The sequence below is a fragment of the Narcine bancroftii genome, chromosome 1 (genome assembly GCF_036971445.1).
Source record: "Narcine bancroftii isolate sNarBan1 chromosome 1, sNarBan1.hap1, whole genome shotgun sequence".
Lineage (NCBI taxonomy): Eukaryota > Metazoa > Chordata > Chondrichthyes > Torpediniformes > Narcinidae > Narcine > Narcine bancroftii.
Window position 1 is genome coordinate 272,054,538 of NC_091469.1, and position 17,204 is coordinate 272,071,741.

The window sequence follows — 17,204 nt, forward strand, 5'->3', positions numbered from 1 at the left end:
CTTGCAGTTTTAATCTCTGAGTTAAGGCAGTCTTTGTTGGTTAGCGCACTTGTGGTGTATCCACAAGTGTTATGCTGATCTGCATTCATCCCCTGAGCCCCATGATTTACAAATTTGCCTTATCATACTATCAATCACTATTTAATGAGATACTACAGGGCTGGAATCATTCTATTTCATTCTTATCAAGGAAGACAAAAAAATCAATAAAACAAGATATCAAGATGTGAAATGGATTGGCTTGTTAATCTTGCTCAACTTTTCTTTTCATGTCTTCTTAGCACTATGATAATGAAAAAAGCGCCAATTAGCCAACCACTATTAGCATTAACATATGCAAGATGCATAAAACTAACTTATTCTGCTCTAAATTCACCTTCCTCAGTTTTCTAGCCTCAAGAAATCTTCAGGCTATTAAACATTCAGTCTAATTTAAAGGGATTGTTTTTCTGATAATCCTTTCAAACCTCATGCTGAGCTTTGTGATGAGCCCTCATTCGACATCTGAATTTTAAAAAGTTCTAATCAAATAAATGATACTGAAAAACTGAGCCACCGTTTAAGTTCAAGTAATACTAAAGCTTTTAGTTGGCTATGTGAAAATGCAAAAGAAACTTCATACTGTGGGAATATCTAGTTAAATTAAAATATTCAAAAGCTGATGTCCTGATTGTATTTCCCATCGTTCAACTTTGCCAAAATGACACCCTAGTCTCTCTTTCAACAAAGGGGAATATCAAATTGAATAACTGATGTGCTCATATGACCATTTAAAAGTAATCAGTGAAAATTAAACTCAGTTTATTTCAATCCCCATACCTTTTAACTGAAAGGTAGATGTTAAGTGCTGCCAGTTAACATCACTAGCATTGGAAATGAATTGTCCTGAGGTTGAAGCCTCATTTTTTCAGTTTTTTTGCTAAAGTCTTATTCCTACACACCCTACACTGCCAAATATACCCAAGTGACCCACTGACCTGCTCAGCCTATATGTCTTTGGAGCATGGGAGAAAATCGGAATGCTCAGTGGAAACACACGTGCTCACAGGTAGAACATACAAACTCGACGGTTTTGAATCTGGGTCACTGGCACTGAAATAGTGTTACACCCAATCATGCAGCCCCTTCAGTTTTATTTTTCCCTATACTTTTTTCTACTTCTTATTTCCCCCCCCCCCCTCTCTCTCTCATCCTCCTTACTTTCTAACATTGACAGCATGGAACCAAGTGCTTCTGCCCAACTTGTCCATGCCAACTAATTTGGCCATTTGAGTAGCTCAATATGCCTGCATTGGCTCAATTTCCCTCTAATCTTTCCTTTTCCTCTCCAAAGATCCTTTTAAATGCTTTTTTTTGTGGTTGTTTCAAAAAGTTCCATATATTCAATGTCTTTTGTGCAATGCTATCATTCTAATATTTTCAGCAATTTCCTAATATTACGAAGTCAGAAACTTGAGTAAACATGGGCAGCAAGTTACACCATTCTACCTCATCCCATTAATATCTAATTTTAAAATCTGGTCAGCATACACCTGTATGTCATTCTATGTAACTGTAGATGCTGTTAGAGAGCTTAACTTTTAAGCACCGGTTTGTGTTACCTAGCAGGCAAAAGAATCACTATGAATTAAGTCACTCACATCATGCATTATGTAGTCTTCTACATAATTTTCCATCTTTGTTCTTTGACCATCAATACTCCTGCAGAAAAATGTCTACTTGCAGATTTAGAATGATCCCTGTCTATAAAAATTACCAAATTTGTATCTTTTGTGTAGAAATATGCTTCTCTGTTTTTTTTGTTTTCTTAAAATAGCCTAATTCTATATTTTAAATGTATGCCTTTTTGTTTCTGATTTCTACTGGAGCAGAAGTAATTTATCTGCATCTTTCCTACCACATCAATTAGATTAATACAGCAGAGAAACAGGCTCTTCATCCCAACTCATCCATGCCAACCACGTTGCCTATCACTAATTTGCTTGCATTTGACCCATATCCCTCTAAATTTTGGCCCAAGAGTCTGTGCCATGCTACCCAATTTACACCCAATTAACCTACACCTCTGGTACTTTTTTTTTGAACGGTGGGAGGAAACTGGAGCTCCTGGGGAGGAAACCCACGCAAACATGGGGAGAACAAACAAACTCCTTACAGTCAGTAAGGGATTCGAACTCTGATCCCGATCCCTGACTTTGTAAAGGCATTGTGCTAATTGCTGTATCAACTGTACTGCCCCAAATCTTCCCTATTAATGTACTTTTAAATGTTGCTTCTGTAGCTTCCTCTGACAGTTTTATCGATACACACACCACCTTCTGTGTGGAAAAAGTTGTCCCTCAGGTCTCTTTTAAATCTTTTCCCTCTTCCTTTTATTTAGGAACAGAATTGGTTTTAATATCCGACAAGAAACAAATTAAGTTAATTTAACTTCTTTTCCACAAACTTTAAACCCAACTTACACTTTCTAAGGGGTGACATCCAAACTTACTCTTCAAGAGGCTGCTATAAACCTGAAGCTCCGTTTTCTCCCTTGGTATTCCAAACCACTTGAGATAACAATTTTCCATCTGTTTAATGGATGTGTATTTGGATTACATTTCTTTGTTCTTCTACAGACCATGGTTTCTCACTATATAGGAAAAACGGTTTTGTCTTTGCATTTACCCACGTTGAATTGACCCCCTTAATAAATATCTCTTCACGGCTTCTTGCTCCCCCTTGTACTGCTTCTTGTTTTACCACCTGCCCAACAAGATGAACCCCTAACTAGCTTTATTATCCGACTGGCATATCAAGAAAACCTGAACACTCATTTGTGATGATGTAATGGGGGGGGGGGTGTATTATATTGACTGCTTGCTATTGGCTATGGCTGTAGAGATATTCCACCCTACTGCTATAACAGATGGAGAACCTTTTCCCACTGGCTAGTTTAGAGGTGGCTTTTCATCTGTTAATTGATATGCCATAGACAAGGAACAGCCCAGTATTGGAATGATACTTGACTGATGGTCTATGGCATATCATCTCTCCCATTTCTCTTTGCCATGGATAGAAATAACAAGAAGAAGCATGCCAACTAGGTGAGCAGCAGTTTCCCCACCAAAGTAGGAAGAGAAATTCAAAAGTAGGAAGGGAAATTCAGAAGTGATTTGATGAACCCTCTCAAAAGCTCTTCTATCAAAGTGAACATAGACTAGCAATACAGAGGCACAAAATAGTATGGGAAAATGATCTAATTCATTGACTCAAATGTATGAAGTGAAGTAATAGTAACATCAAAGTGGTGGAGAAATTCAGCAGGCAATGCAGCATCTATAGGTAGTAGGCCTGACCCCTTTGTCATACCTTGACAAAGGGCTCAGGCCCAAAAATGTTGGTTACACTTTACTTCATTGAGATGCTGCATTATCTGCTGAGGTTCTCCAGCACTTTTGTATGTTGCACTATAATCTCAGCATCTGCAGACACTGCTGTTTATATCTAATAGTAACATGTGTTTTTTATGGTAACTTAGAGCTCAATACAGTAACAAATTCCAGGTAGAATTTAAAAAGTAAAGTTTTTGTATACTTACCACTTTTCCTCAGGATGGTTGTGTACCACATGAATAATCCGGCCTGGAGGGTAGAGTGGGACACTGGCAGAAAGTGCAATCGTAAGGTCACTGGGATAGGCACATAGTCTGTTGCTCTGAACATCTGTTGGTATTTCATCCTCCAACAGTTCTGATTTAGGAATACATCTAGTGCCACCCATGATAATTCTCCACTACGGGAAAATTTAAAAAAGAACATTAGACTCTGGGAGCATCTTTAGAATCAACCACACAGGGCTACAATAAGCAGCAGATTATCCATGTATCATCAACTGTTCCATCTTAAAAACTCTCACCACAAAAAGAGTGCAAAATTTCACAAAACATTGAAACATTAGTGCTCTGGATTCAATTTAACCTCTACTCCAAATGTTACCTTCTCAACACAATCCTTGTACTGCTCTCAGTCTTGTTTAGGCTTTCACAAAGATAATGAATTTACCCACAAATTGAACATTTCTAACATAGTGTGTTGGCCAATATGCCTGCATTTGCTCAATTTCCCTCTGATCTTTCCTTTTCCTCTCCAAAGATCCTTTTAAATGCTTTTTTTTGTGGTTGTTTCAATAAGTTCCATATATTCAATGTCTTTTGTGCAATGTTATCATTCTAATACTTTCAGCAATTTCCTAATGTTAAGAAGTCAGAAACTTGAGTAAACATGGGCAGCAAGTTACACCATTCTACCTCATCCCATTATATCTAATTTTAAAATCTGGTCAGCATACACCTGTATGTCATTCTATGTAACTATAGACGCTGTTAGAGAACTTAATAAGTGTGCTGCTATGACAAGGAGAATTGAAAATGGCACGCTGAAGACAATTTTTGAATATTTCAACCTCAAAACTGAGAGTATAGACTGTATGTCAGGTGCTTGCCATCAAATAAAACGAGACAATCCAGTGAGTAGAGAAGTCATTTAAAAATCAAGTGTTCATTTCTATGCACACACATCTCCCCATCCAAATTTAAGATTCAGATTTATTGTCAGAATACATACATGACATCACATACAACCCTGAGATTCTTTATCCTGCAGGCGAAGCAGAATTTAACTACTGCTAGTAAAAAAATATGTATTCAAGAAAAGATATACATACAAAAGAGAGAAATGTAAACAAAGAAGGAAGTGCAAACAAACTGTGCAATACAGAAAATAAATATTCAATAATAAATAAGGTGTAAAGTAAGAGTCCTTAAATGAGCCTCTGATTGAGTTTAGGAGTCTGAAGATGGAGAGATAGCAACTGTTCCCGAACCTGGTGGTATAAATCTTGTAGCACCTAAACCTCTTTCCTGAAAGCATCAAGAACAGAACATTTCCTGGGTGGTGTGCACCTTGATGATTGCTGCTGCTCTCCAATGGTACGTTTCCATGTAGATTTTCTCAATGGTGGCGTGAGTTTTACCTGTGATGTACTGGGCTATGTCCACTATCTTTTGCAGTGTTTTCCACTCAAATGTATTGGTCCCTCCATCCTCTAAAACCACTGTTTCAGTTTTTGCATGTACACTGACCACATCCAGCTCCATCTAGCCAGGACTTCCCTTGTCCTCTCAGCAATCCAAACTATAATTTTGTGATGTCCAATGTTGATGAGTAAAAGTTTTCTCCAACCTACCATACTGCCTTGAATCCTTGTTCCCTTATCAGTAAAACCACCTCAACCAGGAAAGTGTCTGAAATTAAATTAAACTCTTTGCAATCTTATTATATTTGGCTCTGGTGTATTTAGGTCAAAATATCACTGCAATAACTAAGACCACCTATTTCCATTCCCATAACATTATTTCAATCTTTACTGTCTCAACATATCTAATGCTGAACCCCCATCTTTGCCATTGTTGTCTAACCACTCGACTATTCCAACACACTCTTGACCTCCCTACATCATTAAACCTTCACTAAATTTAAAGTCACCCAAAACTCTCTCCATCAATCTATTTATTTATTTATTTGTTGAAGTTTAAACAAACATTTCTGTAAGATGCATTTCAGATATTATACATATATATCATATATTCATATTTGCCACAATTTTCCACATAATATTTATCTGAGGTGTACACTTAGAGAGAGAAGAAGAAAACAGAACAAGAAAAAGGAGAAAACTATATATAATTAGGGAGTGATTTTTTTTTAAACAACATAATCTTTGATTAGTAAGAATAAGGTCAGGTCTATGAAGTATTATGTAATTAAATCATTTTCCCAGTATGAATCAAATTGTTCTTACTTATGATTAACAGATGCTGTTATCTTCTCCATTTTATAAATGTCCATTATAATTGCCTTCCATGCATTTAAAGTTGGCTCTCCTGTGATAACCATTTCTTGGTATAAGTCTTTTTTATCAGCCACCAGCAGTATATTCATTAAATTTTTATTTCTTTTCAACCATTCTTGAGGTATATACCCAAAATCTATGGTCTTACTTTCCAAGGGTGTTTCACATTTTAAAATGTCTTGTAGGGCATTATGTATCCCACTCCAATAATCTTTGATAATGGGGAAGACCCACAAAATATGGTAATAGTTTGCAATTTGATTTCCACAATATCTCTGGCAAATAGTGGGGTTAATATAATGAGATTTCTGAGAGGATGTAATAAAATATCAGGTTTTTCCACCCAAACCCCCTCCATTTCTGTGAACTGGTCACTTCCATTGATACCTCAATATTATTGTCCATTCTTCCTCAGATATAGTTTTCCCTCCTTATTTTCCCATTTTATTTTAATGTATGGTTGAGTGTGTTTTAAGATTTGACAAAGCTATATATATCTATCTATCTATATACTTGAAATGATTTTACTACCATGATGTGAATGATATGCTTTTCTAAACAGTTCTATCAAACAAGTACTTGTCTTAGTTACATTCTTAACTCTCCTATTAACATAATGTCGCATCTGCAAATATCAATAAAAGTCTTGTTTTTGTAATGTGTTTTTCTTTAAGCATTTCAAAACTGAATAGTCTTCCTTCTTTTATTATATTAGAAAGAACTGTTATTCGCTTAGCTATCCAGTCCTAAATCATTTGGGGTGAAATCCAAGTCATACGCACACCTTTAAGAATTGTAATATCTCCCTGTAATTTATATTCTTTTATAGAAATTTTCCATTTTTTAAGAGTCCATTTCACCCATGGGTTAACAATATTATTTTCTTTGTAGGTTGTTATCAGCCAAAATTGGCTGTATGGTGATGGAAAGTATCTTCTCCTTAATATTTTTCCATTGTGCATCATATGAAAGTTTAAACCAGCGTATCACAGCTCTCAACTGTGCCATCCACCCTTTTCCTTGGCTAATTGTAAAGTTTTGAGATTAACTCTAGGCCTTTTACCTTGGCATATATATCTTGATAACATTTTACCCATTCATTGAATTTGTTTTGGTTAATATCTATTGGTAGGATCTGAAAGAGATATAATACTCTAAGCAATATATTCATTTTAATGTATTCAGTCCTTGAACTGAGATTAAAATAAAGAATTAGGTTCCATCTTATAATATCTTCCTTAATTTTTTTTAAATATAGGCAAGTAATTGCATTCAAATAATTTTGCCAAATCATTTGGCACAACAATGCCCAAATACTTAACAGATTCTGTTTGCCATGCCCAGAGATATCTACTTTCAATTTCTCTTGGTGGGTTATAGTTAGAGAGTATATGAAAATAATTGGGTTTTATCTATGTTAATCTTGTATCCTGATTATTGACCATATCGTTCAAAGGATTGCATCAATTTAGGTAAACAGTATGTTGGTTGCCCTCAATATATCAAAATGTCATCTGCATAACAGGCCAATTTATGCTCTGTCCCTTCGATAGTAATTCTCCATTTATCCTCCTGATGTATTAAGCTAATGGTTCCAAATATAATGCGGAGTAGTGGTGACCATGCAAAATCCTGTCCCATACCCCTTTCTAGTATAAAATTATTTGATAAATTGCATTGATTTTAATCCTAGCAGTATCATGTAAACCAAATCTATGTGAAACTCTGTAAAGAAAATTCCATTTAACTGAATCAATGCTTTTTCAGTGTCTAATTATTATTATTACTTTATTTTTTTGTATATAATCCATAATATGAAGTGTCCTTCATATATTGTCTTGTGTTTGGAGTTCCTGTATAAAACATGTCTGATCATTATGTATCAATATAGGTAAAAACTCTTTTAATTGTTTGGCCATAATGGAGGTAAATAATTTATAATCTATAATAAGAACAGATATTAGTCTATATCAGTGGTTCCCAACCTTTATCTTCCAACAAACATACCACTTTAAGTATTCTCTATGCCATTGTGATTAGTAAGGGTTGCTTAAGGTGGTATGTGAGTGGGAAGGGAAGGTTGAGAACCACTGCTCTAGACCCAATTGTTACCAAAATATTTTGCTTGAGAAAAATGGTCATTGGTCCATTTCCTTTGGAGTTATGAAACCGTGCACATAACAAGTCAATTAGGCACAATTAAAACAGTGGTTTTCAAATTTATTTCTTTCCACCCACATCCCACCTTAAGCAATCCCTTACTAATCACAAAACACCTAAGGCATAGGGAATACTTAAAGTGGTATGTGAGTTGGAAGAAAAAGGTTGGGAACCACTGGTCTACATGATCTACATTTCATTTTATCTTTGCCTTCTTTTCGTATAGCTGAGATTATCACCTCCTTCCAACTGGATGACATTTGTGCCTTTTTTAAAGTCCAGTACAATGTGGGAGTAAAACAAGAATTAACTCATTTTTAAATTCTTTATGCCACTCTTCCATAAATCCATCAGATCCTCGTGACTTGCTTAATTTAAGCTTACTAATTGCAATTTTTAAACTTCAGTTACGTCAGCTGTCAATGATCTATTTTGTTCTTTGCTTAAAATGGGTAACTTGAAAGAATTCAAGTCAAAACTCTTTCCTATGTCCTAACTCATTTTACAATCCATTTACTCCATCCCTCCTGGATAAACCCACATTTAATCAATATAATATCTGCAATACTCCCATTTTTTTTTTAGACAAAAAGGGAATCAATTTAAACTCTGAATGTTATGAGTAAATAATAAATACTGTACCAGGAATTTTTTTTTTTTAAATTGTGGAACTGTCAGCAAGATGACCAGAAAAACCCACCTTTGGTTTATTGCTCTTTTGTAGCACATCAAGTAGGTGTCTACGAAAGACTTCCAGCTGAGATAGCCCAAGTCTGCAGGGACAAAGAATTATGTTGAAGAGCAACTTATTCAAACTGACTCTTAAGAATTGGTGGACAATTTTTGCATTATGGGCATATTAACTGAGTTAATGCAACTCATACAAGTAAGTTTGCTCGCTTCATATCACTGTGGGGCCTAGGAGGGCAAAATAATGGGAACAATGTGATGATTTTTAGCAAAAACCCATGTTGATTTAGGAGAAAGTGTTTTCCATCAGCAGGTACTATTTTGGATAATAAATGGTTTTGGGCTTAACTACTCAGTGCCATTAGGTGTTGTATATGTGAAGTTCTGGTGGTTGCACTGCAGGAAGGATGTGAGGACATAGGAGATGTGCAGAAGAGGTTAACCAGGATGTGCCTTGGATTGGAGAAAACTCAAGAGAGGTTGGACAAAGTTGAATTGTTTTCTCCAAAGCATCAGAGGTTGCAGAGAGGCCTGATATAAAAGAAAATTTTGAGAAGCATAGATAAGGGTGGAAATGCCCAATTCTATGTACAGTGTAGAAACAAATCCTTTGGCCCACCAACTCCATGTACTGCCTTTTAAAGTTTATTACTTTTAGTCGTAACTCTAAGTTACACTGATACTTCTTTAAAAAAGCAAGAACTTCCCAGCTACATTATTTTAATCACATTAATTTCTATTATTTGCTCTTTCATCCCTCCTGTGGCCACATTCATTTTATTTTGTAATTTGTAAATTCTGCTGGCATGATCCATTCACAAATAAATTAAAAAATATAATAATGTAATAATAATAAATTATAAATTACATTAATGTTTGGCATTACAAGAGGGTTTCAAGTTGATAACGTCATAATTGAGTTACTGGACTACATTCCATTGGCCTAAATCCTTAAACATGAATCTGAATACTTGGATGATTGTTGGGAAATCTAAATAAATTTGTAAAATGTTTTAATAAGATCAAATGCCCATTTTCTATATTGTAACTTTTTTTGTAATTGTGTTTTGATTCCCATTTATTTCTGAGAAATATCTCAATTTTTTAACAAATAGGACCACCTTTATCCAAGATTCCAAAAACCAAAAAACCTCCAAAAATCAAAACTTTTTTACTGCATGTACAGTATATTTTCAGGTGTTCTAGAGAGAGCGAAGAGAGAACAAGGTGAGAATGTGGCTAGGGCAGGCGAGCGGGGAGAGAATGTGGTTCGAAGAGCTTGGAGGCCCAGCAGAGCCAAGGTGTCAGAGCCTGCCGAGCCTCTGAGAAGGGACCCTGGTGCTGAGTTTCTTGGCCAAGGAGGAAGCAGGAGAGAAGCAAGCTGATGCCAAGGAGAAGGAGGTGTCAGAGGGAGAGAAGCCAAAGGGATACCGGGGAGCAGCCAAGCCTGAACAACAGCAAGAACCAGGCCCGAAGGTGGAGCAGGTGAGAGAAAGGCCCCCAGCTGCTGAACCAGTGCAGAGGGATCAGATGATGGGAAGCAGCCCAACGGCAGCCAAGCCAGGCCAGAAGAAGGCAGGCAAGGGCATGGCAGAGCCTGGCAGGGTGAGCCTCTTCTTGTTTTAATGTGGGATCAATGGCCATTTTTGTTAGCATCGAATCCACGCTGCTGAAGATCAAACTGCGCTGGGTAGGGCACGTCTCCAGAATGGAGGACCATCGCCTTCCCAAGATCGTGTTATATGGCGAGCTCTCCACTGGCCATCATGTCAGAGGTGCACAAAAGAAGAGGTACAAGGACTGCCTAAAGAAAGCTCTTGGTGCCTGCCACATTGACCATCGCCAGTGGGCTGATATCGCCTCAAACCATGCATCTTGGCGCCTCACAGTTCAGCAGGCAGCAACTTCCTTTGAAGAAGACCGCAGAGTCCACCTCACTGTCAAAAGACAAAGGAGGAAAACCCAACACCCAACCCCAACCAACCAATTTTCCCTTGCAACCGCTGCAACCGTGTCTGCCTGTCCCGCATCGGACTTGTCAGCCACAAACGAGCCTGCAGCTGACGTGGACATTACCCCTCCATAAATCTTCGTCCGCGAAGCCAAGCCAAAGAAGAATCCCCCACACAGTTGGAACCGCTCTGCATTTCCCAGAGTGGTTCCAGCGGGGGATTATGGGTAACGAAGACAGCCATTGCTTGTTGAGCTGGCTTCACTACAGCATCGCTCCATAAAAAGGGCTTATGTTTTGTGTGAATCTATACCACCGCCATTTTAATTCCATAATCTGGAGTAATCCAAATAACGAGAAGTGTCCGGTCCCAAGGATCTCGGATAAAAGGATAAACACCTGTAGTTGATTTAGATGCCCCAAATGGCATCATTTTGCTTTCATTGTGAATAATTATTTTCACTTCTGCCACAAATTTCCAATGTTTGCAGTATTTCCATTTGACTAGGTAAATAATTATTTCAGGTATAACACATATGGAACATTAAATGAAAAACTGTAAAACAATAAATTAAATATAATGGATTCATGCAATTGCAACTCTTCAAAATTGGACTTTATAACAAATTTGGGAGAATATTAAGATATCAAATGATAAAGAATTTGAGAATATATTAAAAAGATTAATCAATTAGTGAAATCAAATAATATTTCTCAACTTGCCTTGGCACTAGATCCTTCCCCAAGATAACAGATGTCACAAACTCCTTGGAATATTCCATGGCATCACAGCTAAAGGAAATTGGATTTTTGAGATTAATAAGAACAACAGTTCAATTTGCTTTTTTTAATATATAATTCAAAGACATTTGATGTCAAAAGATGGAGTCTGTTTGAATAATAGAGACAATTATATTAATCCAAATGGAGACCTAATGTGCATGCATTTCCTCAGCTCTATTTTGAAAGCAAGTATTTATACTGTGATATAATTCCATAGCAGTTAACTTCAATTTATTATTTCAGGGTGGACTGTGAGCGTCAACAGACCACGTGGTCTTGAGAAATCACTGCAAACATCAATATTATATCCACACTTTCTAGTACGTTTTGTGGATTAGAATTATGATGAAGGTTTACTAATCTATATAAGATGAATGTCTGCACATGTAACCAAGGCTAGAGTGGGGGCATGGTAGTCTACAATAATATTACATCATACTGCACGGTGAGAACAGCTTCATCACAAGGACTTTGGTGGTTTACCATCTTCTGGAAGGCATTTGGAATCATCAATAAATTCTTGTGATGAAATTAACAACAGCCAGATGTAGACAACAATATTTATGTAACAATTTCCCTAACAATAATGTTATATTGTTTGAAGCATGTGATTTTGAAAGTGGCTGAGTAATGGAATCATGAAGGCTTGGACACAATTTCTTCAGCTCCCAAGTCTGGTCCATCACCCTGCACTCATTTTACAATGATCCCACTTTATTATTCCCATCAACTCTCCCCCGACTCTACTCTGACCCCCAGCCCCGGGGCAATTTACAATGGCCAAGTAATTCACCAACCAATGTGTTGTGGGATGTGAAAGAAAACCAGAGCACCTGGAGGAATCCTACACAATTATAGGGAGAATATCCAAATTGCACAGACAGCACCAGAGATCAGGATTGAACCTGGGTCACTGATGCTGTCAAGGCTCTGGCTCTCCTTGCTGCACCAGTGTAGCACTTATATAACTGTCCAGAGTTCCCACAGGAATGCTATGTCCCCTTAAAACTAAAATTATTTTGTAAACAGTTATTCCACTTGTTCAAGAGATATTAGCTTGGAGGAAGATGTGTGCATACAATTAATGTTTTTGGTGCCATTTTCTATATCTTAAACTGGGTAAGAATGGTATGAAACAGAACAATATCCTTGTTCCGACTTACCTCAAAAGACCCCCAGGTGGAGAATAAGCATAACAGTGTAGAGTAGGATACCGTGGTCTGAGCAGAAAGGAAAGAATAGCAGCAGTTCCAGCTCCTAAGGAATGTCCAACCACAACTAATCCATAATGTTTTGTCCCTTTACCCTGTGGGTACATAAGAGAAATGCAAAGTTGATTTTTTTTCTTCTTTATTTCATCTGTCAACCTGTGGGCACAAAAGGCTGGTAACTAAATGGTAAATTTTCTCATTTTAGAAAAAGGCCATATTTCATTTGAATTGTTTAATTGTATAATTCACTCACAACTCTCTATTTATATAAAAGAGGAACAAGTGTAAAGAAGTTCCTTAATTCACTAAATATTAAAACCTTGCCTTTGGATTCTGAGGAGAATTTGGGATACAAGTTACTGACACAAATTAGCTTCCCCTATCTGTTATTAAGTCTTGAAATTTCAATGGGTCCAAGATCTAGTTCAGTTTAATGGGCAGGAACCAGAACTGACTCAATGCTTCTGAAACGAAAACAAGAAATGCTGGATGAGATCAGGTCACATCTGTGGGAAGAGGCAATGTTTTAGGTTGGACACCTAAAATATTGCCTCTGGAATGGAAAAGGAGATAAAGGAGATAAAAAGAAGTCTGTAAAACTGCGGAAAGGACATGGGAGTGGGATGTCTCTGATAGGGTAAAACCAGGGATACCATGGGGATAAGCAAAGTTATCTGGTCATTCTGTGAATGGGAACAGTTGGAGTTAGATAAAAAGGACCAAAACAAAAAAATTTGGGAGTTAAGTGCATTCCACAAAAGCATTGGAGAAACTCAGCAGGACATGGGACAAACACAGGCAAATGGAACTATTTGAGGTGGACAACATGGTTAGCATGGACAAGTATGCCTGAAGGTGCTCTCTTCATGCAGAAAACTCTGACCTTCATTCACCCTACCATCATGCTTGACCATCAGCCTGAAGGATGGTCAGCAACTTGCTGAGGGTAACCCATTGGCTACACTCACCACTGAAACACACAAATACAATGACATGCAATCTGGGGACATGACACTCACTCAAAGATCCAAAATGATAATGTTCTATTCAATATACAAAATGGTATGGACCCTAGATTGTCCACAGTTCCATGTGAAATCGCAATGACTTCCCATCAAGTTCCAATCATATAAGTTTAATTGTGAGATAAACCTTGAACTCAGCCCATCCAACGCGGTGCTATCAACTGAGAAACAACAGAAATTAATTTTTAAAAATTCAAAGAGATGGTATCAATAATTAGTAAAGCATGTGTTTACTAAGTCATTTCATTTCTGGCAATACTTAAAGAAAAGCATATCAGAACCAGGGAATAATTAATATTTGATCAAACTATATGATAAAGGCTGTGCAAAGAACTCCAGTCTGAAATTAGGTTCTTTTGACATGAATAGAGTAACAGATCAGAACAACAATGCAATGGACTGAATTCTGCTGGTAAATGGAAATAGTTTTATTTAAAACCATAAATGCTTTTACTTTTATTGTGATTAAATTAAAAAGGGCTGAAGATATATTCAGGATTAAACAGGAAAGTCTGCAGCTGCTGTAGTGCAATATATAAAAGTACTGGAGAACCTCAGCAGATCACGCAGTGCCTATAGGAAGCAAAGAGATAAAACCATCGTTTTGGGCCCAAGCTCTTCATCAAGATATGAGCAGAAGGCAGGCAGTTGCATGAATATAAAGATGGGAGGAGGAGGAGGAGGAGCTCAGGCCAACAGGCAAGAGGTCAAATGTGGATAAGGGTGGGAGAGCAGAAGAGAAAAAAAAGCTGAAGTGATGGGGAAAGGGTAGCTTTCTGGAGAGGAAAGGATGTGGGGAGCTGGAGGATGGTGACAGCAGGATGGGGAAAGAGAGAGACAGGGGAATGGCCTATGGAAACTGGAAAAGTTAAGTTTAACACTTCAGTTGTGAATCTATAGGGGTCATCTACTGTATCTAGTGCTCCCATTGTGGTCTCCTCTCCATTGGAGAGACTGGATGCAGACTGGGAGATCCTTTCGTTGAGCACCTCCACTATGTCCACAGCAATAATGGGTACCTCTCAGTGGCCACCATTTCAATTCCACTCCCCACTTCCACGCTGACATGTTTATCCACGGCCTCATGCACTGCCAGATGGAGGCCATCTGAAAATTGGAGGACACCACCTAATATTCTGTCTGGGCACTCTCCAACCAGATGGCCATTATAGCCTCTCTCTCTCTCTCTCTCTCTCTCTTCCTACCTATCCTTCTGTCTCTTTCCCTATCCCTCTGTCTCCTTTCCTCCAGCTCCCTACCACCCCCTTCCCTATCCATTAAGAGAGCAAACCCTCCTCTGTCTATCACTTCTCAGCTTTTTTCCCCACTCTGCCTTCCCACCATTATCCACCTTTTGTCTGTTGGCCTGTGATTCTCTGCTGCCTCTTTCCTCCTTCCTCCCATCTTTATATTCAGGTGCCTGCCTGCTTTCTGCTCATACATCAATGAAAGTCTCAGACCCAAAACATTGGTTATATCCCTTTCCTTTCAATAGATGCTGAAACCCCTTTCATACTAGCACCTTATCCTAGTAGTTAACGGCCCAATACCAGGAATTGGCACACAGGCATCACACCACGCTGGGGATGGACCGCCAAGATAGGATGCATCGTCTCCGGGGTCATCTGATGCCTACGTGCCAATTAGTCCAATATGAAAGGGACATGGACTATCCAGGGACAAAGTAGTGATGCATTGATAATGTTTTTGAGTGAGTGCAAGAAGTGAAGGAAACAAAAGATTAAAAAGGTATAAACTTTGTATTCAATTTACTAAATCTTAATTTTGTATTTTAAAAAATTTAATGCATAAAGAGAGAAATGTAAAATTATGAAGACAATAAAACACATAGGTGCATAATATATAAAGACTGTGGGAAAGTCACAGAGAGAGAGCGCGTGATGGCAGACCTGCCCTCCCAGAATTCTGTGCAGCAGAGAAACCCCTCCATGAGTGTTCAGTGCTCCATGCTCCAAGCATACGGCACTTTCTCTCCTGCACAGAATTCTGGGAGGGCAGGTCCATCATCACTCTCTTTCTCTCTGCGACTTTCCCACGGTCTTTATAAATTGTGCACCTATGTGTTTTATTGCCAGTATCACTTTCCTTTGGACCTTTATTAATTCATCAAGATTTATATCGGTCAGCACAACAACAGGAGCTGAAGAGAATTATGTTAGAATTAGGCATGATTAATTTTGTTTAAATACAAGATTATTTGGATGCATCACTCAGACGTCACCGGTGAGAATAGGCACCCATCCCCCCGGGGATGCCTAGTGGTGAGTGTAAAAGGACGCAGAGAACTGGTTAACAGTGGTTCAGTGTGAACTACTGAGGTTATCAAGCACTTTTGTGTATTAGGAGATATATTCGGCGCACTCTGTATGGTTTTCTCTAAGCAGTGAGACCAAATCACAGATTGGTGACCACTTCACTGAACACTGAAGCACTGAGAGTTCAAAACTGAACTTCCTATAGCCCACCATTTCAACTCTCCCAACTATTCCTGCACAGATTTATCTGTCCTTGGCCTCATCCATTGTCAGGTCATGGTCAAACATCAATTTGAGAAAAATCACTTTCTTCTTGAATCGTCTTAAAACTAATGGCACAAACATGCATTTTTTTCCAATTTTAGGTAATTCCCCACCTACATTTGGTTCCATTTGTTTCAATATCTTTACCTACTCATGTACCTTTCTTCTCTCTAACTTCCTGCTCCCCACCCCTGCCTTCCCAGTGGTCTCTTCAGCTATCTGCCTTTCCACCTTCTGCCTTATACCCTATCAACTCAGCCCCTTTCTCAGCTTCTTTCCCCCTTTATATAGAAATATCCCCCCCTTTTTACTTTTGTCTTGATAAATGGTCCTGACCCAAAAGGTTCACTATTCCTACTTGTGGATACCCTCTGACCTGCTGAGTTCATCCAGCATCTCATTGTTTGTTCAATATTCCAGCATCTATGGTTTTTTGCATTTCTGTGCTTGCAGTTCTAAATGCTAGTAAGGTTTGGGACTTCCATGAATGTGTAGTCAGGCTCTGACAAAAGTTGATGCCTTTTCTCTTATTTCAGTGTAATACTCAGATCTAAAGTCTTCTGCATCTTGGTAGGCACCAACTAATGGTACATCTGGTATGTTAAGCGGGGATATATTAATATTTAAACAATTTGTGTTTAGTTTAATGTTTTTAATTGTTTAGAAGCATTCAGGAATTTTTCACAAATTTTTCTTGCCACTGCTAGGGGATTTGCTGAATTCCATGATATTTTAGTCTGGCAAATGACCAGATGCTGGGTGACTCTGTGGGTAGTTAATCAATGCCAACATTACCCAGACCAATGTAAAAGAAGCTCACAAAATTAATAGACACAAGTTATGATCTGAATATAGGCAATGGGCCTTGAATGAAAAATCCTTGGAGATGTGTAGCTGGAAATTCATCATCCAGTTCCAAGAAAAGGAATAAATTTAATAATTCAAATTGGTT

At 38.0% G+C, this 17,204-nt stretch overlaps 1 protein-coding gene across 6 annotated transcripts in view; it reads right to left on the bottom strand.

The window, feature by feature from the left end:
• The window catches only part of dagla (diacylglycerol lipase, alpha), a 203,050-nt gene that overhangs the window by 39,483 nt on the left and 146,363 nt on the right, over window positions 1–17,204 (bottom strand). For all 6 annotated transcript variants that reach the window (XM_069899054.1, XM_069899074.1, XM_069899082.1 and 3 more), the window contains 4 exons: window positions 12,640–12,782; window positions 11,417–11,485; window positions 8,753–8,825; window positions 3,581–3,774 (listed from right to left, as the gene is read on the bottom strand). In XM_069899054.1, coding sequence (XP_069755155.1) covers window positions 3,581–3,774; window positions 8,753–8,825; window positions 11,417–11,485; window positions 12,640–12,782 — 479 coding nt within the window. The remainder of the gene's footprint in view (window positions 1–3,580; window positions 3,775–8,752; window positions 8,826–11,416; window positions 11,486–12,639; window positions 12,783–17,204) is intronic.